At 44.2% G+C, this 26195-nt stretch overlaps 1 protein-coding gene across 1 annotated transcript; it reads left to right on the plus strand.

Annotated features, from left to right (window-relative positions):
• Positions 1–1052: 1052 nt before the first annotated feature.
• LOC311123027 (E3 ubiquitin-protein ligase RNF38-like) lies at positions 1053–22552 on the plus strand (the record flags this gene model as incomplete). The annotated part of the gene is made up of 11 exons (XM_084197317.1): positions 1053–1058; positions 1697–1887; positions 2145–2487; positions 4042–4200; positions 7853–8014; positions 11578–11745; positions 12201–12304; positions 13464–13548; positions 18899–19020; positions 21544–21643; positions 22366–22552. The coding sequence occupies 11 exons, from the start codon at positions 1053–1055 to the stop codon at positions 22426–22428; spliced, it is 1503 nt and encodes a 500-aa protein (XP_084053443.1). The 3' UTR covers positions 22429–22552.
• Between the last annotated feature and the right edge of the window lie 3643 nt (positions 22553–26195).

Consider the following 26195-nt stretch of genomic DNA (forward strand, 5'->3'; position numbering starts at 1 on the left):
GAACACTGGTGTGGCGTGTGTGTGTGAGAGAGAAAATGAGGGAGTGAGTGAGATCTTGCCGGTAAGTGAGTGAGTCATCGCTGACTGAAGAGTGTTCCCCAACTTTCTCTGTGAAAGTGTGTCTCACTGCGTCTCAACTCAAGCCCTAATGTGTGCAGATGACTCTCATATGGGCCTGTATTCATGTCTCACACTCACAAAGGGAGCACCATGAGTCACACTATGGGGTAGAATAGGGCTTGTGTGTTACTGAGCAACAATATGGGGTAGAATAGGGCTTGTGTGTTACTGAGCAACAATATGGGGTAGAATAGGGCTTGTGTGTTACTGAGCAACAATATGGGGTAGAATAGGGCTTGTGTGTTACTGAGCAACAATATGGGGTAGAATAGGGCTTGTGTGTTACTGAGCAACAATATGGGGTAGAATAGGGCTTGTGTGTTACTGAGCAACAATATGGGGTAGAATAGGGCTTGTGTGTTACTGAGCAACAATATGGGGTAGAATAGGGCTTGTGTGTTACTGAGCAACAATATGGGGTAGAATAGGGCTTGTGTGTTACTGAGCAACAATATGGGGTAGAATAGGGCTTGTGTGTTACTGAGCAACAATATGGGGTAGAATAGGGCTTGTGTGTTACTGAGCAACAATATGGGGTAGAATAGGGCTTGTGTGTTACTGAGCAACAATATGGGGTAGAATAGGGCTTGTGTGTTACTGAGCAACAATATGGGGTAGAATAGGGCTTGTGTGTTACTGAGCAACAATATGGGGTAAAATAGGGCTTGTGTGTTACTGAGCAACAATATGGGGTAGAATAGGGCTTGTGTGTTACTGAGCAACAATATGGGGTAGAATGGGGCTTGTGTGTTACTGAGCAACAATATGGGGTAGAATAGGGCTTGTGTGTTACTGAGCAACAATATGGGGTAGAATGGGGCTTGTGTGTTACTGAGCAACAATATGGGGTAGAATAGGGCTTGTGTGTTACTGAGCAACAATATGGACCATTGATCAGAGAGGGTGATGCTACATCTCTATATTGATTTATGATGGAGGTATAGGTGCTATGTGAAACTAACCTTGGTTTATCTCTTCCCCCTCTTCTCTCTCCTCCCCTCTTCTCTCTCCTCTTCTCTCTCCTCCTCTTCTCTCTCCTCCTCTTCTCTCTCCTCCTCTTCTCTCTCCTCCCCTTCTCTCTCCTCCCCTTCTCTCTCCTCCCCTTCTCTCTCCTCCCCTTCTCTCTCCCCCTCTTCTCTCTCCTCCCCTTCTCTCTCCCCCCCTTCTCTCTCCTCCCCTTCTCTCTCCTCCCCTTCTCTCTCCTCCTCTTCTCTCTCCTTCTCTTCTCTCCTCTTCTCTCTCCTCCCCTTCTCTCCCCTCCTCTTCTCTCTCCTCCCCTTCTCTCTCCTCCCCTTCTCTCTCCTCCCCTTCTCTCTCCTCCCCTCCTCTCTCCTCCCCTCCCCTTCTCGCCCCTCCCCTTCTCTCCCCTCTTCTCTCTTCTCTCCCCTGCTCTTCTCTCTCCTCCCCTTCTCTCTCCTCCTATTCTCTCCCCTCCTATTCTCTCCCCTCCCCTTCTCTCCCCTCTTCTCTCTTCTCTCCCCTGCTCTTCTCTCTCCTCCCCTTCTCTCCCCTCCTATTCTCTCCCCTCCTCTTCTCTCTTCTCTCTCCTCCTCTTCTCTCCCCATCCCCCCAACAGCGTGAGGACAGCCCCAGTCCAAAGCGTCAGAGGCTATCCGGCCAATCAGTGCTGGATCTCTCCACTGTGGCCCCACCCTCAACCCCCTCTCCACCAATGAGGCCATGGGAGCTGCCCCCCAGTCGCAGACCTCCCCCTAACCCCCACTACCACCAGGAGCGCTGCCATACACCTGCCAGACACAGACACAGGTAAGAGACTGTTACCTCACCTGGTACTGTGCTTTCAGCTTGGTTACTTTGCTTGGTTCATTTTACAGTCAGTCAGTTACTCAGTCAGTTAGGTAGCTATTCAGTTTGGAAGATTTCTCAGTAGTCAATATTGACCAGTAAGAGCTAACATGATGATGATGATTGTAACTATGATGATGGCATATTCATAGTTAATGATTTGATTATAGTTATCAGAATGATGAAGACTTAACTCCTCCCCCTCTCCTTTCCTCCAGTCCTCCAGCGCGTCGCCAGCGTGGCCGTCTCTCCCGTCCCCCACGTCACCTCCCCCCTCCTCCCCACCACCCTTCCCCTCCTCCCCCCTCCATCCGACTAGACCCCCAGGACCAAAACTACCGCCACCACCACCCTCACCCCCACCAGAGCTACCCTCACCCCCCTCCTCCCCCCTACGGCCAGCCCCCAGCCCCTGCTAGAGGGGGGGTGGAGGAGCCCCGAGCGTTCCACCCCCCCACCCTATCGCCACGGTTACTGCACCCTGCTGTCCATCATTCTCATCAAGCAGCTCACCACCAGGCACAGCAGCAAGGAACCATGGTTATGGACCTACATGAACAGGTTAGTCCCAGTCTCCTATATATTAACTCTCTCTCTCTCTCCAACAGGCTTCAGTCCCAGTCTCCTATATATTAACTCTCTCTCTCTCTCCAACAGGCTTCAGTCCCAGTCTCCTATATATTAACTCTCTCTCTCTCTCCAACAGGCTTCAGTCCCAGTCTCCTATATATTAACTCTCTCTCTCTCCAACAGGCTTCAGTCCCAGTCTCCTATATATTAACTCTCTCTCTCTCCAACAGGCTTCAGTCCCAGTCTCCTATATATTAACTCTCTCTCTCTCTCTCCAACAGGCTTCAGTCCCAGTCTCCTATATATTAACTCTCTCTCTCTCTCTCTCCAACAGGCTTCAGTCCCAGTCTCCTATATATTAACTCTCTCTCTCTCTCCAACAGGCTTCAGTCCCAGTCTCCTATATATTAACTCTCTCTCTCTCTCCAACAGGCTTCAGTTCCAGTCTCCTATATATTAACTCTCTCTCTCTCTCCAACAGGCTTCAGTCCCAGTCTCCTATATATTAACTCTCTCTCTCTCTCTCTCCAACAGGCTTCAGTCCCAGTCTCCTATATATTAACTCTCTCTCTCTCCAACAGGCTTCAGTCCCAGTCTCCTATATATTAACTCTCTCTCTCTCTCCAACAGGCTTCAGTCCCAGTCTCCTATATATTAACTCTCTCTCTCTCTCTCTCCAACAGGCTTCAGTCCCAGTCTCCTATATATTAACTCTCTCTCTCTCCAACAGGCTTCAGTCCCCGTCTCCTATATATTAACTCTCTCTCTCTCCAACAGGCTTCAGTCCCAGTCTCCTATATATTAACTCTCTCTCTCTCTCTCTCCAACAGGCTTCAGTCCCAGTCTCCTATATATTAACTCTCTCTCTCTCTCTCTCCAACAGGCTTCAGTCCCAGTCTCCTATATATTAACTCTCTCTCTCTCTCCAACAGGCTTCAGTCCCAGTCTCCTATATATTAACTCTCTCTCTCTCCAACAGGCTTCAGTCCCAGTCTCCTATATATTAACTCTCTCTCTCTCTCCAACAGGCTTCAGTCCCAGTCTCCTATATATTAATTATCTCTCTCTCTCTCCAACAGGCTTCAGTCCCAGTCTCCTATATATTAACTCTCTCTCTCCAACAGGCTTCAGTCCCAGTCTCCTATATATTAACTCTCTCTCTCCAACAGGCTTCAGTCCCAGTCTCCTATATATTAACTCTCTCTCTCCAACAGGCTTCAGTCCCAGTCTCCTATATATTAACTCTCTCTCTCTCTCCAACAGGCTTCAGTCCCAGTCTCCTATATATTAACTCTCTCTCTCTCCAACAGGCTTCAGTCCCAGTCTCCTATATATTAACTCTCTCTCTCTCCAACAGGCTTCAGTCCCAGTCTCCTATATATTAACTCTCTCTCTCTCCAACAGGCTTCAGTCCCAGTCTCCTATATATTAACTCTCTCTCTCTCCAACAGGCTTCAGTCCCAGTCTCCTATATATTAACTCTCTCTCTCTCCAACAGGCTTCAGTCCCAGTCTCCTATATATTAACTCTCTCTCTCTCCAACAGGCTTCAGTCCCAGTCTCCTATACGGTGACTGCTGTCCCTCCTCATCGTGGTCTAGTTACTCCTCTGTATACAGGACAGCACCTCCCTCCTGTCTGCTCCTCTCAACAACAGATCCCAGCCTGCAGTGTGGTCTTCAGTACCGGACAACACTACCACCCTGTGAGTAGAGGGAGGGAGGGAGTATTGGGGGGGGGGGGGGTGTTTGCGGTGTGGTCTTCAGTACCGGACAACACTACCACCCTGTGAGTAGAGGGAGGGAGGGAGGGAGTATTGGGGGGGGGGGGGGGTTTGCAGTGTGGTCTTCAGTACCGGACAACACTACCACCCTGTGAGTAGAGGGAGGGAGGGAGGGAGGGAGGGAGGGAGGGAGTATTGGGGGGGGGGTGTTTGCAGTGTGGTCTTCAGTACAGGACAAGACTACCACTCTGTGAGTAGAGGGAGGGAGGGAGGGAGGGAGGGAGGGAGGGAGTATTGGGGGGGGGGGTGTTTGCAGTGTGGTCTTCAGTAAAGGACAACACTACCACTCTGTGAGTAGAGGGAGGGAGTATTGGGGGGGGTGTGTTTGCAGTGTGGTCTTCAGTACCGGACAACACTACCACTCTGGGACTTAGCAACAGTCCTTGTATTGGTTCTCCTGGGTCATTTCCAAGAGGTCACAACATTTTGAACATTTCAGGTACAAATGTCTAGTCTGGTACCAGTCTGTTTAGCTATCATCTAGTCTGGTACCAGTCTGTTTAGCTATCATCTAGTCTGGTACCAGTCTGTCTAGCTATCATCTAGTCTGGTACCAGTCTGTTTAGCTATCATCTAGTCTGGTACCAGTCTGTCTAGCTATCATCTAGTCTGGGTACCAGTCTGTCTAGCTATCATCTAGTCTGGTACCAGTCTGTTTAGCTATCATCTAGTCTGGTACCAGTCTGTTTAGCTATCATCTAGTCTGGTACCAGTCTGTTTAGCTATCATCTAGTCTGGTACCAGTCTGTCTAGCTATCATCTAGTCTGGTACCAGTCTGTTTAGCTATCATCTAGTCTGGTACCAGTCTGTTTAGCTATCATCTAGTCTGGTACCAGTCTGTCTAGCTATCATCTAGTCTGGGTACCAGTCTGTCTAGCTATCATCTAGTCTGGTACCAGTCTGTTTAGCTATCATCTAGTCTGGTACCAGTCTGTTTAGCTATCATCTAGTCTGGTACCAGTCTGTTTAGCTATCATCTAGTCTGGTACCAGTCTGTCTAGCTATCATCTAGTCTGGTACCAGTCTGTTTAGCTATCATCTAGTCTGGTACCAGTCTGTTTAGCTATCATCTAGTCTGGGTACCAGTCTGTTCAGCTATCATCTAGTCTGGGTACCAGTCTGTCTAGCTATCATCTAGTCTGGTACCAGTCTGTTCAGCTATCATCTAGTCTGGGTACCAGTCTGTTCAGCTATCATCTAGTCTGGTACCAGTCTGTTCAGCTATCATCTAGTCTGGGTACCAGTCTGTTTAGCTATCATCTAGTCTGGTACCAGTCTGTTTAGCTATCATCTAGTCTGGGTACCAGTCTGTTCAGCTATCATCTAGTCTGGGTACCAGTCTGTTCAGCTATCATCTAGTCTGGTACCAGTCTGTTCAGCTATCATCTAGTCTGGGTACCAGTCTGTTCAGCTATCATCTAGTCTGGTACCAGTCTGTCTAGCTATCATCTAGTCTGGTACCAGTCTGTTCAGCTATCATCTAGTCTGGTACCAGTCTGTTTAGCTATCATCTAGTCTGGTACCAGTCTGTCTAGCTATCATCTAGTCTGGTACCAGTCTGTTTAGCTATCATCTAGTCTGGTACCAGTCTGTTTAGCTATCATCTAGTCTGGTACCAGTCTGTCTAGCTATCAGTCCACTCCTTGGTCTAGTCTGGTACCAGTCTGTTCAGCTATCATCTAGTCTGGTACCAGTCTGTTTAGCTATCATCTAGTCTGGGTACCAGTCTGTCTAGCTATCATCTAGTCTGGTACCAGTCTGTTTAGCTATCATCTAGTCTGGTACCAGTCTGTTTAGCTATCATCTAGTCTGGTACCAGTCTGTTCAGCTATCATCTAGTCTGGTACCAGTCTGTCTAGCTATCATCTAGTCTGGTACCAGTCTGTTTAGCTATCATCTAGTCTGGTACCAGTCTGTTCAGCTATCATCTAGTCTGGTACCAGTCTGTTTAGCTATCATCTAGTCTGGTACCAGTCTGTTTAGCTATCATCTAGTCTGGGTACCAGTCTGTCTAGCTATCATCTAGTCTGGTACCAGTCTGTTTAGCTATCATCTAGTCTGGTACCAGTCTGTTTAGCTATCATCTAGTCTGGTACCAGTCTGTCTAGCTATCAGTCCACTCCTTGGTCTAGTCTGGTACCAGTCTGTTTAGCTATCATCTAGTCTGGTACCAGTCTGTTCAGCTATCATCTAGTCTGGTACCAGTCTGTTTAGCTATCATCTAGTCTGGTACCAGTCTGTTCAGCTATCATCTAGTCTGGTACCAGTCTGTCTAGCTATCATCTAGTCTGGTACCAGTCTGTTTAGCTATCATCTAGTCTGGTACCAGTCTGTTTAGCTATCATCTAGTCTGGTACCAGTCTGTTTAGCTATCATCTAGTCTGGTACCAGTCTGTTTAGCTATCATCTAGTCTGGTACCAGTCTGTTTAGCTATCATCTAGTCTGGTACCAGTCTGTCTAGCTATCAGTCCACTCCTTGGTCTAGTCTGGTACCAGTCTGTTCAGCTATCATCTAGTCTGGTACCAGTCTGTTTAGCTATCATCTAGTCTGGGTACCAGTCTGTCTAGCTATCATCTAGTCTGGTACCAGTCTGTTTAGCTATCATCTAGTCTGGTACCAGTCTGTTTAGCTATCATCTAGTCTGGTACCAGTCTGTTCAGCTATCATCTAGTCTGGTACCAGTCTGTCTAGCTATCATCTAGTCTGGTACCAGTCTGTTCAGCTATCATCTAGTCTGGTACCAGTCTGTTTAGCTATCATCTAGTCTGGTACCAGTCTGTTCAGCTATCATCTAGTCTGGTACCAGTCTGGTTAGCTATCATCTAGTCTGGTACCAGTCTGTCTAGCTATCATCTAGTCTGGTACCAGTCTGTTCAGCTATCATCTAGTCTGGTACCAGTCTGTTTAGCTATCATCTAGTCTGGGTACCAGTCTGTTTAGCTATCATCTAGTCTGGTACCAGTCTGTCTAGCTATCATCTAGTCTGGGTACCAGTCTGTTTAGCTAAGACCAAGGAGTGGACTGAAGGTCGCTGGTTCTAATCCCCGAGCCGACTAGGTGAAACATCTATCGATGTGCCCTTGAGCAAGGCACTTAACCCTAATTGCTCCTGTAAATTGCTCTGGATTAGAGCGTCTGCTAAATGACTAAAATGTAAATGTATAATATATTCAGGTCATTGAAGCCTCCACCCTGGTGTGATGTTGTTGCTATGATTGTTGGTGTTTGCTGCCCCCTAATGGCAAAAGTAATGAAATGCAGATTTATGTCGTTGACATGAAAAGTAGTATCAAACCTCTCTCTCTCTCCCCCTTCTCTCTCCCCTCTCTCTCTCTCCTCTCTCTATATCTCTCTCTCTCTCTCTCTCTCTCCCCCTCTCTCTCTCTCGTCTCTCTCTCTCCCCCTCTCTCTCTCTCGCCTCTCTCTCTCTCTCTCTCTCTCTCTCCTCTCTCTATATCTCTCTCTCTCTCTCTCTCTCTCTCTCTCTCTCCTCTCTCTATATCTCTCTCTCTCTCTCCCCCTCTCTCTCTCTCGCCTCTCTCTCTCTCTCCTCTCTCTCTCTCCCTCTCAGATGCTGGGGGCGTGTTCGGTGCAGCATGTGCCCTATGTCTTTCCCTCGCTCCTCTCCAGTGATGCCCCTTTCCTCCTCCACCCCCCCCACCTCTCTCACCACCCCCCCCACCTCCCTCCACCTGGACAGTTCCTTCCCTTCCAGACACAACAGGCCAGATCGGTAAGAAACACATTACTCTGATTTTCATTATAATAAGGAATTGTGTCTTTTATGACTTTTTCCACAAACGCAGTGTTTCTCAAAGTACCCAAACTAGTTTATTTTTAATATCCTGCCATTAGATGTGCTACCCAGAGTCTTTAACCATTAAGGTAGTGGTGCTACCCAGAGTCTTTAACCATCAAGGTAGTGTTGCTACCCAGAGCCTTTAACCATTAAGGTAGTGTTGCTACCCAGGGTATTTAACCATTAAGGTAGTGTTGCTACCCAGGGTATTTAACCATTAAGGTAGTGTTTCTACCCAGAGCCTTTAACCATTAAGGTAGTGTTGCTACCCAGAGCCTTTAACCATTAAGGTAGTGTTGCTACCCAGAGCCTTTAACCATTAAGGTAGTGTTGCTACCCAGAGCCTTTAACCATTAAGGTAGTGTTGCTACCCAGAGTCTTTAACCATTAAGGTAGTGTTGCTACCCAGAGTATTTAACCATTAAGGTAGTGTTGCTACCCAGAGCCTTTAACCATGAAGGTAGTGTTGCTACCCAGAGCCTTTAACCATTAAGGTAGTGTTGCTACCCAGAGCCTTTAACCATTAAGGTAGTGGTGCTACCCAGAGCCTTTAACCATTAAGGTAGTGTTGCTACCCAGGGCCTTTAACCATTAAGGTAGTGTTGCTATCCAGAGTCTTTAACCATTAAGGTAGTGTTGCTACCCAGAGTATTTAACCATTAAGGTAGTGTTGCTACCCAGAGTCTTTAACCATTAAGGTAGTGTTGCTACCCAGAGCCTTTAACCATTAAGGTAGTGTTGCTACCCAGAGCCTTTAACCATTAAGGTAGTGTTGCTACCCAGAGTCTTTAACCATTAAGGTAGTGTTGCTACCCAGAGCCTTTAACCATTAAGGTAGTGTTGCTACCCAGAGCCTTTTTTAACCATTATGGTAGTGTTGCTACCCAGAGCCTTTAACCATTAAGGTAGTGTTGCTACCCAGAGTATTTAACCATTAAGGTAGTGTTGCTACCCAGAGCCTTTAACCATTAAGGTAGTGGTGCTACCCAGAGCCTTTAACCATTAAGGTAGTGTTGCTACCCAGAGTCTTTAACCATTAAGGTAGTGTTGCTACCCAGAGCCTTTAACCATTAAGGTAGTGTTGCTATTCAGGGTATTTAACCATTAAGGTAGTGTTGCTACCCAGAGCCTTTAACTTTTAAGGTAGTGTTGCTATCCAGAGTCTTTAACCATTAAGGTAGTGTTGCTACCCAGGGTATTTAACCATTAAGGTAGTGTTGCTACCCAGAGCCTTTAACCATTAAGGTAGTGTTGCTACCCAGAGCCTTTAACCATTAAGGTAGTGTTGCTACCCAGAGCCTTTAACCATTAAGGTAGTGTTGCTACCCAGAGCCTTTAACCATTAAGGTAGTGTTGCTACCCAGAGTCTTTAACCATTAAGGTAGTGTTGCTACCCAGAGCCTTTAACCATTAAGGTAGTGGTGCTACCCAGAGCCTTTAACCATTAAGGTAGTGTTGCTACCCAGAGTCTTTAACCATTAAGGTAGTGTTGCTACCCAGAGTCTTTAACCATTAAGGTAGTGTTGCTACCCAGAGCCTTTAACCATTAAGGTAGTGTTGCTATTCAGGGTATTTAACCATTAAGGTAGTGTTGCTACCCAGGGCCTTTAACCATTAAGGTAGTGTTGCTATCCAGAGTCTTTAACCATTAAGGTAGTGTTGCTACCCAGAGTATTTAACCATTAAGGTAGTGTTTCTACCCAGAGTCTTTAACCATTAAGGTAGTGTTGCTACCCAGAGCCTTTAACCATTAAGGTAGTGGTGCTACCCAGGGCCTTTAACCATTAAGGTAGTGTTGCTATTCAGGGTATTTAACCATTAAGGTAGTGTTGCTACCCAGAGTCTTTAACCATTAAGGTAGTGGTGCTACCCAGAGCCTTTAACCATTAAGGTAGTGTTGCTACCCAGAGTCTTTAACCATTAAGGTAGTGTTGCTACCCAGAGCCTTTAACCATTAAGGTAGTGTTGCTACCCAGAGCCTTTTTTAACCATTATGGTAGTGTTGCTACCCAGAGCCTTTAACCATTAAGGTAGTGTTGCTACCCAGAGTCTTTAACCATTAAGGTAGTGTTGCTACCCAGAGCCTTTAACCATTAAGGTAGTGTTGCTACCCAGAGCCTTTAACCATTAAGGTAGTGTTGCTACCCAGAGTCTTTAACCATTAAGGTAGTGTTGCTACCCAGAGCCTTTAACCATTAAGGTAGTGTTGCTATTCAGGGTATTTAACCATTAAGGTAGTGTTGCTACCCAGAGCCTTTAACCATTAAGGTAGTGTTGCTACCCAGAGCCTTTAACCATTAAGGTAGTGGTGCTACCCAGAGCCTTTAACCATTAAGGTAGTGTTGCTACCCAGAGCCTTTAACCATTAAGGTAGTGTTGCTACCCAGAGCCTTTAACCATTAAGGTAGTGTTGCTACCCAGAGCCTTTAACCATTAAGGTAGTGTTGCTACCCAGAGCCTTTAACCATTAAGGTAGTGTTGCTACCCAGAGCCTTTAACCATTAAGGTAGTGTTGCTACCCAGAGCCTTTAACCATTAAGGTAGTGTTGCTACCCAGAGCCTTTAACCATTAAGGTAGTGTTGCTACCCAGAGTCTTTAACCATTAAGGTAGTGTTGCTACCCAGAGTCTTTAACCATTAAGGTAGTGGTGCTACCCAGAGCCTTTAACCATTAAGGTAGTGTTGCTACCCAGAGTCTTTAACCATTAAGGTAGTGGTGCTACCCAGAGCCTTTAACCATTAAGGTAGTGTTGCTACCCAGAGCCTTTAACCATTAAGGTAGTGTTGCTACCCAGAGCCTTTAACCATTAAGGTAGTGTTGCTACCCAGAGCCTTTAACCATTAAGGTAGTGTTGCTACCCAGAGCCTTTAACCATTAAGGTAGTGTTGCTACCCAGAGCCTTTAACCATTAAGGTAGTGTTGCTACCCAGAGCCTTTAACCATTAAGGTAGTGTTGCTACCCAGAGCCTTTAACCATTAAGGTAGTGTTGCTACCCAGAGCCTTTAACCATTAAGGTAGTGTTGCTACCCAGAGCCTTTAACCATTAAGGTAGTGTTGCTATTCAGGCCCTTTAACCTGGGTAGCAACACTACCTTAAGTCAGTCTCATATTCACATCTTAAATTGTCTGACTTGCCTTCTATTCACAATGTGCTCACATTAGTCAAACTGACTTGACATAACAGTTTAGAATCCATTATAACCTTTTCTCCTGGCCTAGAGAACCCTTGAGACTAGATAACACGTTTCTGTAACAGCTCATAATCCCCTTATGTATGCCTACGATCCTTCATAACCCTTTTTGTATGCCTATGACCCTTCATAACCCTTTTTGTATGCCTATGACCCTTCATAACCATTTTTGTATGCCTATGACCCTTCATAACCCTTTTTGTATGCCTATGACCCTTCATAACCCTTTTTGTATGCCTATGACCCTTCATAACCCTTTTTGTATGCCTATGACCCTTCATAACCCTTTGTATCCCTGTCATAGCCGTTGCAGAGGATAGAGAACGAGGTGGAGCTGCTAGGAGAGCACCTGTCTGTGGGAGGGGGGTTCAGCTACCCTCATGGAGGACACCACCCTTCCTCCCTGTCCCCCTCCACACCCCTCCAGTTCCTCTCTCACCACGACCCCCTGTCACAGGAGCTGTTCGGAGTGGTAAGACACACACACATACCCCACCCCTCCTCCCTGCCCCCCTCCACACCCCTCCAGTTCCTCTCTCACCACGACCCCCTGTCACAGGAGCTGTTCACACACACCTCATGCTAGCCATCAAAACACCGGCCCAAGGGCTCTCTTACAGGGCCACTCGTCCACACGTATTTGAATTTATTAAGGATCCCCATTTAGTTCCTGCCAAGGCAGCAGCTACTCTTCCTGGGGTCCAGGAAAATTAAGGCAGGTATACATTTTTTAAAACATTACAATACATTCAAAACATTTCACACACTTCCTCACAGACAGAGAACAACATGTCATTACATCTATGAAGAGTTCCACACAGACAGAGAACAACATGTCCTTACATCTATGAAGAGTTCCACACAGACAGAGAACAACATGTCCTTACATCTATGAAGAGTTCTTACCTTTCTCTCTCCCTCTCTCAGCCGTACCCCCACTTCATGCCTCGGCGAATCACAGGACGTCGTTACCGTTCCCAGCAGACCGTGCCCCCGCCCCCCTACCACCCTGGCTTCCTGCCTTACTTCCTGTGAGTACTTCTTGCTCTCTTGTTGTTGTAGCAACTGTGAATTAATGTGCAATGTTGGAATAAATCATGTGTTTATATGGTAATAATACTGAATGATATGAGGCATCATGTTACTACAGTATTGTAATAAATAATGTGTTTATATGGTATAATACTGAATGATATGAGGCATCATGTTACTACGGTATTGTAATAAATCATGTGTTTATATGGTATAATACTGAATGATATGAGGCATCATGTTACTACAGTATTGTAATAAATCATGTGTTTATATGGTATAATACTGAATGATATGAGGCATCATGTTACTACAGTATTGTAATAAATCATGTGTTTATATGGTATAATACTGAATGATATGAGGCATCATGTTACTACAGTATTGGAATAAATCATGTGTTTATATGGTATAATACTGAATGATATGAGGCATCATGTTACTACAGTATTGTAATAAATCATGTGTTTATATGGTATAATACTGGATGATATGAGGCATCATGTTACTACAGTATTGTAATAAATCATGTGTTTATATGGTATAATACTGAATGATATGAGGCATCATGTTACTACAGTATTGTAATAAATCATGTGTTTATATGGTATAATACTGGATGATATGAGGCATCATGTTACTACAGTATTGTAATAAATCATGTGTTTATATGGTTTAATACTGGATGATATGAGGCATCATGTTACTACAGTATTGTAATAAATCATGTGTTTATATGGTATAATACTGAATGATATGAGGCATCATGTTACTACAGTATTGTAATAAATCATGTGTTTATATGGTATAATACTGGATGATATGAGGCATCATGTTACTACAGTATTGTAATAAATCATGTGTTTATATGGTATTAAACTGAATGATATGAGGCATCATGTTACTACAGTATTGTAATAAATCATGTGTTTATATGGTATAATACTGAATGATATGAGGCATCATGTTACTACAGTATTGTAATAAATCATGTGTTTATATGGTATAATACTGGATGATATGAGGCATCATGTTACTACAGTATTGTAATAAATCATGTGTTTATATGGTATAATACTGGATGATATGAGGCATGTGATCATCATTTGTTTATTCAAATCTCTCTCCATCTCTCCCTCTCCTCTCTCGCTCTCTCAGGTCGATGCTTCCAGTGGGTCCTACAGTCCGTCCTCCCATCAGTCTGGAGTTAGATGTGGATGATGGAGAGGTAGAGAACTATGAGGTAAGCTAGCAACACGGCTAACTACACATCTATATGGTCTCCTAAACTCTTAATGGAGTGGAGGTAGTTTAATGAACACGGCTAACTACACATCTATATGGTCTCCTAAACTCTTAATGGAGTGGAGGTAGTTTAATGAACACGGCTAACTACACATCTATATGGTCTCCTAAACTCTTAATGGAGTGGAGGTGGGTTAATGAACACGGCTAACTACACATCTATATGGTCTCCTAAACTCTTAATGGAGTGGAGGTAGTTTAATGAACACGGCTAACTACACATCTATATAGTCTCCTAAACTCTTAATGGAGTGGAGGTAGTTTAATGAACACGCGCTAACTACACATCTATATGGTCTCCCTAAACTCTAAATGGAGTGGAGGTGGGTTCTTAATGAACACGGCTAACTACACATCTATATGGTCTCCTAAACTCTAATGGAGTGGAGGTGGGTTAATGAACACGGCTAACTACACATCTATATGGTCTCCTAAACTCTAATGGAGTGGAGGTGGGTTAATGAACACGGCTAACTACACATCTATATGGTCTCCTAAACTCTAATGGAGTGGAGGTGGGTTAATGAACACGGCTAACTACACATCTGAATATGGTCTCCTAAACTCTAATGGAGTGGAGGTGGGTTAATGAACACGGCTAACTACACATCTATATGGTCTCCTAAACTCTAATGGAGTGGAGGTCGGGTTAATGAACGGACGGCTAACTACACATCTATATGGTCTCCTAAACTCTAATGGAGTGGAGGTGGGTTAATGAACACGGCTAACTACACATCTATATGGTCTCCTAAACTCTAATGGAGTGGAGGTGGGTTAATGAACACGGCTAACTACACATCTATATGGTCTCCTAAACTCTAATGGAGTGGAGGTGGGTTAATGAACACGGCTAACTACACATCTATATGGTCTCCTAAACTCTAATGGAGTGGAGGTGGGTTAATGAACACGGCTAACTACACATCTATATGGTCTCCTAAACTCTAATGGAGTGGAGGTGGGTTAATGAACACGGCTAACTACACATCTATATGGTCTCCTAAACTCTAATGGAGTGGAGGTGGGTTAATGAACACGGCTAACTACACATCTATATGGTCTCCTAAACTCTAATGGAGTGGAGGTGGGTTAATGAACACGGCTAACTACACATCTATATGGTCTCCTAAACTCTAATGGAGTGGAGGTGGGTTAATGAACACGGCTAACTACACATCTATATGGTCTCCTAAACTCTAATGGAGTGGAGGTGGGTTAATGAACACGGCTAACTACACATCTATATGGTCTCCTAAACTCTAATGGAGTGGAGGTGGGTTAATGAACACGGCTAACTACACATCTATATGGTCTCCTAAACTCTAATGGAGTGGAGGTGGGTTAATGAACACGGCTAACTACACATCTATATGGTCTCCTAAACTCTAATGGAGTGGAGGTGGGTTAATGAACACGGCTAACTACACATCTATATGGTCTCCTAAACTCTAATGGAGTGGAGGTGGGTTAATGAACACGGCTAACTACACATCTATATGGTCTCCTAAACTCTAATGGAGTGGAGGTGGGTTAATGAACACGGCTAACTACACATCTATATGGTCTCCTAAACTCTAATGGAGTGGAGGTGGGTTAATGAACACGGCTAACTACACATCTATATGGTCTCCTAAACTCTAATGGAGTGGAGGTGGGTTAATGAACACGGCTAACTACACATCTATATGGTCTCCTAAACTCTAATGGAGTGGAGGTGGGTTAATGAACACGGCTAACTACACATCTATATGGTCTCCTAAACTCTAATGGAGTGGAGGTGGGTTAATGAACACGGCTAACTACACATCTATATGGTCTCCTAAACTCTAATGGAGTGGAGGTGGGTTAATGAACACGGCTAACTACACATCTATATGGTCTCCTAAACTCTAATGGAGTGGAGGTGGGTTAATGAACACGGCTAACTACACATCTATATGGTCTCCTAAACTCTAATGGAGTGGAGGTGGGTTAATGAACACGGCTAACTACACATCTATATGGTCTCCTAAACTCTAATGGAGTGGAGGTGGTTAATGAACACGGCTAACTACACATCTATATGGTCTCCTAAACTCTTAATGGAGTGGAGGTGGGTTAATGAACACGGCTAACTACACATCTATATGGTCTCCTAAACTCTAATGGAGTGGAGGTGGGTTAATGAACACGGCTAACTACACATCTATATGGTCTCCTAAACTCTAATGGAGTGGAGGTGGGTTAATGAACACGGCTAACTACACATCTATATGGTCTCCTAAACTCTAATGGAGTGGAGGTGGGTTAATGAACACGGCTAACTACACATCTATATGGTCTCCTAAACTCTAATGGAGTGGAGGTGGGTTAATGAACACGGCTAACTACACATCTATATGGTCTCCTAAACTCTAATGGAGTGGAGGTGGGTTAATGAACACGGCTAACTACACATCTATATGGTCTCCTAAACTCTAATGGAGTGGAGGTGGGTTAATGAACACGGCTAACTACACATCTATATGGTCTCCTAAACTCTAATGGAGTGGAGGTGGGTTAATGAACACGGCTAACTACACATCTATATGGTCTCCTAAACTCTTAATGGAGTGGAGGTGGGTTAATGAACACGGCTAACTACACATCTATATGGTCTCCTAAACTCTAATGGAGTGGAGGTGGGTTAATGAACACGGCTAACTACACATCTATATGGTCTCCTAAACTCTAATGGAGTGGAGGTGGGTTAATGAACACGGCTAACTACACATCTATATGGTCTCCTAAACTCTAATGGAGTGGAGGTGGGTTAATGAACACGGCTAACTACACATCTATATGGTCTCCTAAACTCTAATGGAGTGGAGGTGGGTTAATGAACACGGCTAACTACACATCTATATGGTCTCCTAAACTCTTAATGGAGTGGAGGTGGGTTAATGAACACGGCTAACTACACATCTATATGGTCTCCTAAACTCTAATGGAGTGGAGGTAGGTTAATGAACACGGCTAACTACACATCTATATGGTCTCCTAAACTCTAATGGAGTGGAGGTGGGTTAATGAACACGGCTAACTACACATCTATATGGTCTCCTAAACTCTAATGGAGTGGAGGTGGGTTAATGAACACGGCTAACTACACATCTATATGGTCTCCTAAACTCTAATGGAGTGGAGGTGGGTTAATGAACACGGCTAACTACACATCTATATGGTCTCCTAAACTCTAATGGAGTGGAGGTGGGTTAATGAACACGGCTAACTACACATCTATATGGTCTCCTAAACTCTTAATGGAGTGGAGGTGGGTTAATGAACACGGCTAACTACACATCTATATGGTCTCCTAAACTCTAATGGAGTGGAGGTAGTTTAATGAACACGGCTAACTACACATCTATATGGTCTCCTAAACTCTTAATGGAGTGGAGGTGGGTTAATGAACACGGCTAACTACACATCTATATGGTCTCCTAAACTCTAATGGAGTGGAGGTAGTTTAATGAACACGGCTAACTACACATCTATATGGTCTCCTAAACTCTTAATGGAGTGGAGGTGGGTTAATGAACACGGCTAACTACACATCTATATGGTCTCCTAAACTCTAATGGAGTGGAGGTGGGTTAATGAACACGGCTAACTACACATCTATATGGTCTCCTAAACTCTAATGGAGTGGAGGTGGGTTAATGAACACGGCTAACTACACATCTATATGGTCTCCTAAACTCTTAATGGAGTGGAGGTGGGTTAATGAACACGGCTAACTACACATCTATATGGTCTCCTAAACTCTTAATGGAGTGGAGGTGGGTTAATGAACACGGCTAACTACACATCTATATGGTCTCCTAAACTCTAATGGAGTGGAGGTGGGTTAATGAACACGGCTAACTACACATCTATATGGTCTCCTAAACTCTAATGGAGTGGAGGTGGGTTAATGAACACGCCTAACTACACATCTATATGGTCTCCTAAACTCTAATGGAGTGGAGGTGGGTTAATGAACACGGCTAACTACACATCTATATGGTCTCCTAAACTCTAATGGAGTGGAGGTAGTTTAATGAACACGGCTAACTACACATCTATATGGTCTCCTAAACTCTAATGGAGTGGAGGTGGGTTAATGAACACAGCTAACTACACATCTATATGGTCTCCTAAACTCTAATGGAGTGGAGGTAGTTTAATGAACACGGCTAACTACACATCTATATGGTCTCCTAAACTCTAATGGAGTGGAGGTAGTTTAATGAACACGGCTAACTACACATCTATATGGTCTCCTAAACTCTAATGGAGTGGAGGTGGGTTAATGAACACGGCTAACTACACATCTATATGGTCTCCTAAACTCTTAATGGAGTGGAGGTGGGTTAATGAACACGGCTAACTACACATCTATATGGTCTCCTAAACTCTAATGGAGTGGAGGTGGGTTAATGAACACGGCTAACTACACATCTATATGGTCTCCTAAACTCTAATGGAGTGGAGGTGGGTTAATGAACACGGCTAACTACACATCTATATGGTCTCCTAAACTCTAATGGAGTGGAGGTAGTTTAATGAACACGGCTAACTACACATCTATATGGTCTCCTAAACTCTAATGGAGTGGAGGTGGGTTAATGAACACGGCTAACTACACATCTATATGGTCTCCTAAACTCTAATGGAGTGGAGGTAGTTTAATGAACACGGCTAACTACACATCTATATGGTCTCCTAAACTCTAATGGAGTGGAGGTGGGTTAATGAACACGGCTAACTACACATCTATATGGTCTCCTAAACTCTTAATGGAGTGGAGGTGGGTTAATGAACACGGCTAACTACACATCTATATGGTCTCCTAAACTCTAATGGAGTGGAGGTGGGTTAATGAACACGGCTAACTACACATCTATATGGTCTCCCAAACTCTAATGGAGCGGAGGTGGGTTAATGAACACGGCTAACTACACATCTATATGGTCTCCTAAACTCTAATGGAGTGGAGGTGGGTTAATGATCTACAGTCTAGTGTTTCCTGACACATCTATCCTCTTGTTAGCTCCAATAGCTAATGCCTAGGCTTCAGCTCAGTGCGCTAAAATGATTAAAGCGTGTTGATTGGGTGTGTATCATGTTCTTCATAGTCTACACCAATCCAATGCTGTTGTGTCCTCACGGGCGAGTGAATGAACGCAGCTAGGGTAGATGGGAGGACAATAGGAATTTGTCTTGTGTAGGTAGACTGTCTCTTCTCTGACCTCTAACCTTTAACCCCGCCGCCTGACCTCCAGGCCCTGTTGAACCTAGCAGAGCGTCTGGGTGAGGCTAAACCAAGAGGACTGACCAAGGCTGACATAGAACAGCTGCCCTCCTACCGCTTCAACCCCAACAACCACCAGTCAGAACAGACACTGTGAGTAGAGTCCCTTCAACAATCACCAGTCAGAACAGACACTGTGAGTAGAGTCCCTTCAACAACCACCAGTCAGAACAGACACTGTGACTAGAGTCCCTTCAACAACCACCAGTCAGAACAGACACTGTGAGTAGAGTCCCTTCAACAACCACCAGTCAGAACAGACACTGACTAGAGTCCCTTCAACAACCACCAGTCAGAACAGACACTGTGAGTAGAGTCCCTTCAACAACCACCAGTCAGAACAGACACTGTGAGTAGAGTCCCTTCAACAACCACCAGTCAGAACAGACACTGTGAGTAGAGTCCCTTCAACAACCACCAGTCAGAACAGACACTGTGAGTAGAGTCCCTTCAACAACCACCAGTCAGAACAGACACTGTGAGTAGAGTCCCTTCAACAACCACCAGTCAGAACAGACACTGAGTAGAGTCCCTTCAACAACCACCAGTCAGAACAGACACTGTGACTAGAGTCCCTTCAACAACCACCAGTCAGAACAGACACTGTGAGTAGAGTCCCTTCAACAACCACCAGTCAGAACAGACACTGACTAGAGTCCCTTCAACAACCACCAGTCAGAACAGACACTGACTAGAGTCCCTTCAACAACCACCAGTCAGAACAGACACTGACTAGAGTCCCTTCAACAACCACCAGTCAGAACAGACACTGTGAGTAGAGTCCCTTCAACAACCACCAGTCAGAACAGACACTGACTAGAGTCCCTTCAACAACCACCAGTCAGAACAGACACTGACTAGAGTCCCTTCAACAACCACCAGTCAGAACAGACACTGACTAGAGTCCCTTCAACAACCACCAGTCAGAACAGACACTGTGAGTAGAGTCCCTTCAACAACCACCAGTCAGAACAGACACTGACTAGAGTCCCTTCAACAACCACCAGTCAGAACAGACACTGACTAGAGTCCCTTCAACAACCACCAGTCAGAACAGACACTGACTAGAGTCCCTTCAACAACCACCAGTCAGAACAGACACTGACTAGAGTCCCTTCAACAACCACCAGTCAGAACAGACACTGACTAGAGTCCCTTCAACAACCACCAGTCAGAACAGACACTGTGAGTAGAGTCCCTTCAACAACCACCAGTCAGAACAGACACTGACTAGAGTCCCTTCAACAACCACCAGTCAGAACAGACACTGACTAGAGTCCCTTCAACAACCACCAGTCAGAACAGACACTGGCTGGAGTCCCTTCAACAACCACCAGTCAGAACAGACACTGGCTAGAGTCCCTTCAACAACCACCAGTCAGAACAGACACTGTGACTAGAGTCCCTTCAACAACCACCAGTCAGAACAGACACTGACTAGAGTCCCTTCAACAACCACCAGTCAGAACAGACACTGTGAGTAGAGTCCCTTCAACAACCACCAGTCAGAACAGACACTGTGAGTAGAGTCCCTTCAACAACCACCAGTCAGAACAGACACTGTGAGTAGAGTCCCTTCAACAACCACCAGTCAGAACAGACACTGACTAGAGTCCCTTCAACAACCACCAGTCAGAACAGACACTGACTAGAGTCCCTTCAACAACCACCAGTCAGAACAGACACTGTGAGTAGAGTCCCTTCAACAACCACCAGTCAGAACAGACACTGTGAGTAGAGTCCCTTCAACAACCACCAGTCAGAACAGACACTGTGAGTAGAGTCCCTTCAACAACCACCAGTCAGAACAGACACTGACTAGAGTCCCTTCAACAACCACCAGTCAGAACAGACACTGACTAGAGTCCCTTCAACAACCACCAGTCAGAACAGACACTGTGAGTAGAGTCCCTTCAACAACCACCAGTCAGAACAGACACTGACTAGAGTCCCTTCAACAACCACCAGTCAGAACAGACACTGTGAGTAGAGTCCCTTCAACAACCACCAGTCAGAACAGACACTGTGACTAGAGTCCCTTCAACAACCACCAGTCAGAACAGACACTGACTAGAGTCCCTTCAACAACCACCAGTCAGAACAGACACTGACTAGAGTCCCTTCAACAACCACCAGTCAGAACAGACACTGGCTAGAGTCCCTTCAACAACCACCAGTCAGAACAGACACTGGCTAGAGTCCCTTCAACAACCACCAGTCAGAACAGACACTGACTAGAGTCCCTTCAACAACCACCAGTCAGAACAGACACTGACTAGAGTCCCTTCAACAACCACCAGTCAGAACAGACACTGTGAGTAGAGTCCCTTCAACAACCACCAGTCAGAACAGACACTGACTAGAGTCCCTTCAACAACCACCAGTCAGAACAGACACTGACTAGAGTCCCTTCAACAACCACCAGTCAGAACAGACACTGACTAGAGTCCCTTCAACAACCACCAGTCAGAACAGACACTGTGACAATACATGTGAGGGTGTTTGTGCTTTGTGACCATTTCAGGACAAAATGTGTGTGTAATGTTCTGTCTGTCTGTTCCAGGTGTGTATGTGTTGTATTAACGTTATGTTAACGTTGTTGTATCTCTGTTCCAGGTGTGTGGTGTGTATGTGTGACTTTGAGTCTCGTCAGCTGTTAAGAGTCCTGCCCTGTAACCATGAGTTCCACACCAAGTGTGTTGACAAGTGGCTTAAGGTGAGTCAGACAGATGGTTTTAAATTATATCAATACAAGAGGCTTTATTTAACAGTCAGATGGTGATATATCTATACAAGAGGCTTTATTTAACAGTCAGATGGTGATATATCAATACAAGAGGCTTTATTTAACAGTCAGATGGTGATATATCTATACAAGAGGCTTTATTTAACAGTCAGATGGTGATATATCTATACAAGAGGCTTTATTTAACAGTCAGATGGTGATATATCAATACAAGAGGCTTTATTTAACAGTCAGATGGTGATATATCTATACAAGAGGCTTTATTTAACAGTCAGATGGTGATATATCTATACAAGAGGCTTTATTTAACAGTCAGATGGTGATATATCTATACAAGAGGCTTTATTTAACAGTCAGATGGTGATATATCTATACAAGAGGCTTTATTTAACAGTCAGATGGTGATGTATCTATATAAGAGGCTTTATTTAACAGTCAGTCAGCAACTAGATGAAAACAGTATTTTGATCAGGTATCAGGTCTTCCATTCTGTGTACAGTTGAATTCAACAAGCTTTGTCATGCACTGCAAAGTGAAGGAACATCCATTTATGACTGGTAGAATCGTCTCTCTCTTATCTCTGGCCCTCCATCTCCTCCTCTCTCTCTCTCTCTTATCTCTGGCCCTCCATCTCCTCCTCTCTCTCTCTCTCTTATCTCTGGCCCTCCATCTCCTCCTCTCTCTCTCTCCAGGCTAACAGAACGTGTCCTATCTGTCGAGCGGACGCCTCCGAGGTCCAGCGGGATTCTGAATGACCTATGGCCTTGAGCCCAACAGATCTAGGATCAGCTCAGCCCTCCCCACATCCTAACCTGACGCTTTAGGGAGGGAAACACAATAGACCTTAGATCAGTGTCTCGGGGCAACCCCCCCCCCCCCCCCCCCCCCTCGCCAAGTGACTCTTTTAAGAAATAGACTATGCCTTCTTCCTATGGTGATAGTGTTCTAATAATGGCCTTTGACACACACACACACACACGTACGAGGGGAAGTTGGACTTTTTCCTTTGTACTGTCTTACCTTCCTGCATTGTGATTGGAGTCGTCTTCTTCTGAACGCTGAGAGAATCTCGGCGATTTAAAAAGTTCCTGCGTTGTTTTACTAACTAACCGAATGGAGAATATGGAAGTCCAAAGATTGACTATTATGACATCGTTGTTGTTATTGTTAATATTGATATTCTGTTTATGATTAATCGTTCAGAACCTGGATTGAGATGCGTGTTCACTAGTAGGGTATTTTGGTTTATAAAGCTCTTTTTGTTCATTTACCGTTAGTGTGTGTGTGGTTGCGTGCGCAGAACACCAATGGTTACGTCTGTATTATTTCTGCAGGACAGTACACTGGCCTCCTGCTCATGCTGCGGTCGCCGCTCTGATTGGTCAATGCTGTGCACTGAGACAGGAAGTGTTTCATGAGGAAGGGGAGGGGCTTACAGGGAGGAGAAGTGGAACAGAACCAGAGTAGTTAACTCTATCTCTCTCTCTCCTTCTTTTTCCTCTCCCAGTCCATCCTCCTCTCTCTCCTTTTCTGTTCACTCACTCAATGGTTCAGTGTGATGGATCAGCCTCTATTATATACTCAGTTTGCCCTCACACACACACACACACACACACTGAACACACACCCCCACCCAGCAAGGTGTGTGTGTGTGTGTGTGTGTGTGTGTGTGTGTGTGTGCAAGCTGGTATGAATTGATGTTAAACAGCCAACATTGTTTTATTGGTCAGTTACTTAGAAAGTGATCAAATCTCAAATGAAACCCTATTCTAAAATATATTGCTTACAGGCCAGAAGGAATGAACTATCTAGGGAATATGGTTACATTTGAGGTGCAGCCATCATTGTTCACTGGTCGTTAAAATCATATTGAGATGGTGACATTATTTGAAGTATAGTTTAAGGCACATAATGATGATGATGATTTTAGCATTTAGCATTGTAGCATCACAGTTAAGTTTTAACCCCTTGGTAAAATGTTTTGCCTGTCGACCACAAGAGTGAGAATACCAGTCCCTGGTTTTCAGTCTGTCTTCATTCACAACCACAATGACTCTTCCATTCAGTCAGTCTTCATTCACAACCACAATGACTCTTCCATTCAGTCAGTCTTCATTCACAACCACAATGACTCTTCCATTCAGTCAGTCTTCATTCACAACCACAATGACTCTTCCGTTCAGTCAGTCTTCATTCACAACCACAATGACTCTTCCATTCAGTCAGTCTTCATTCACAACCACAATGACTCTTCCATTCAGTCAGTCTTCATTCACAACCACAATGACTCTTCCATTCAGTCAGTCTTCATTCACAACCACAATGACTCTTCCATTCAGTCAGTCTTCATTCACAACCACAATGACTCTTCCATTCAGTCAGTCTTCATTCACAACCACAATGACTCTTCCATTCAGTCAGTCTTCATTCACAACCACAATGACTCTTCCATTCAGTCAGTCTTCATTCACAACCACAATGACTCTTCCATTCAGTCAGTCTTCATTCACAACCACAATGACTCTTCCATTCAGTCAGTCTTCATTCACAACCACAATGACTCTTCCATTCAGTCTGTCTTCATTCACAACCACAATGACTCTTCCATTCAGTCAGTCTTCATTCACAACCACAATGACTCTTCCATTCAGTCTGTCTTCATTCACAACCACAATGACTCTTCCATTCAGTCTGTCTTCATTCACAACCACAATGACTCTTCCATTCAGTCAGTCTTCATTCACAACCACAATGACTCTTCCATTCAGTCAGTCTTCATTCACAACCACAATGACTCTTCCATTCAGTCTGTCTTCATTCACAACCACAAGGACTCTTCCATTCAGTCTGTCTTCATTCATCTCCTCCTCTAGGATGCCTCTCACCCCCCCCCCCTTCTCTCTCTCCCTTCTTCGATCCCCCTGTTTTCCGGTGTGTTCTCTGTCTACCCAGTGTCTTTAGAAGTAGTCCTTTAACGGCTGTCATAAACCCTACATAAGGCTGTCTTAACATGCACAATGTCACCCTATGTCAAGTTCTTCATGGCCTCCTACGGTCCTTCACCCACTATGTATCACGATATGTGCTCTATGTCAGGCTCACAGCAACCTTAAGTAGGCCTTACGACAGTCTTATGTAGGCCTTACGACAGTCTTATGTAGGCCTTACGACAGCTAGCAGAAGGGAAAAGTGTATTAAACAATGTCAGCCAGGCACCTGCAGTGTCTTAATAAATAAGAGATGCCTTTAAATCCCAGATTTACCCTCCTTAAAGCCATGAAACCAACAGGTGGGTTAATGATCTTAGATCAGTGTTTAGCTGGGACAAGGTCTTCACCCTACATGTTTAAAAGAAACCATTCTCTCCAGTGTCCAATGTGGTTTGTCAGCTCAGCGTTAAAGGCGTAAAGTCATTGGTCGTAGCCATGGCAACGGGGGTCAAAAGCTTCCGTTTTCCTGTTTTTTTGTTTCCTGGGTTAAAGGTGTTATACTGTCGTCATGGCGTCCATTTTGTGTCATAGGATTCTAATTATTGTTCTATTGTTATTTCTCCTGCTTGGTACACTACTAGCAGTTACCTCATTGTCTCTATTTATGTATATTCAGATACCAATATAGGACATGCTGATTTTTGGTTTTCAAATTGTTTATTTTTTCATCATACTATTTGTCGTTGGGTTGTTTTTTAAAAGTGTTTTATCATTTGTTAATCACATGACGTTGGTAGATTTCTTCTCATAATGTATTATATCTGTAACCAAAATCATTTGAAGGCTTGATATTACTAAATTTTTAACAAACATTTGTACATTTTTTTAATGAGAGTTATTACTAGGAAGGCGTTACTAAGTGGTGAAATGAATTGTTATTTTTAATCCCTGTCCCCCCCCCGTCTTTTGGATTTCAAAAGGTGGTTCTATAATAAATGTAGAACTTCCAACTCTACTCTCCTTTTCTCTCACATGCTGTCGTTCTGTTGAAACTCCTGTCCTCCTAAAGATGGGTGGGTTTTCATTCATTTAACTGTGAAATGTCATTTTTTGTAAATGTTCTACTCTATACTTCTATATTCAAAACAAAATAGGCCTTTTATAGGCAAATGGGCAGCGTCATGCTCATGTCAGGCCTCTAGAACGCAAATGTAGTCTTCCCAGTAGGAATGCAACAATGGGGTGGTGTGTACAGTGCCTTGCAAAAGTATTCATCCCCCTTGGTGTTTTTCCTTTTTTGTTGCATTACAACCTATAATTTAAATTGATTTTTATTTGGATTTCATGTAATGGACATATACAAAATAGTCCAAATTGGTGAAGTGAAATTAAGAAAATAACTTGTTTCAAAAAATTCTAAAAAAAATAAAACACGGAAAAGTCATGCGTGCATATATATTCACCCCCTTTGCTATGAAGACCCTAAATAAGATCTGGTGCAACCAATTACCTTCAGAAGTCACATAATTAGTTAGATTGCACACAGGTGGACTTTATTTAAGTGTCACATGATCTGTCACATGTTCTCAGTG

The sequence above is a fragment of the Coregonus lavaretus genome, assembly GCF_964263955.1.
Source record: "Coregonus lavaretus genome assembly, contig: HAP1_SCAFFOLD_2764, whole genome shotgun sequence".
Classification (NCBI taxonomy): Eukaryota; Metazoa; Chordata; class Actinopteri; order Salmoniformes; family Salmonidae; genus Coregonus; species Coregonus lavaretus.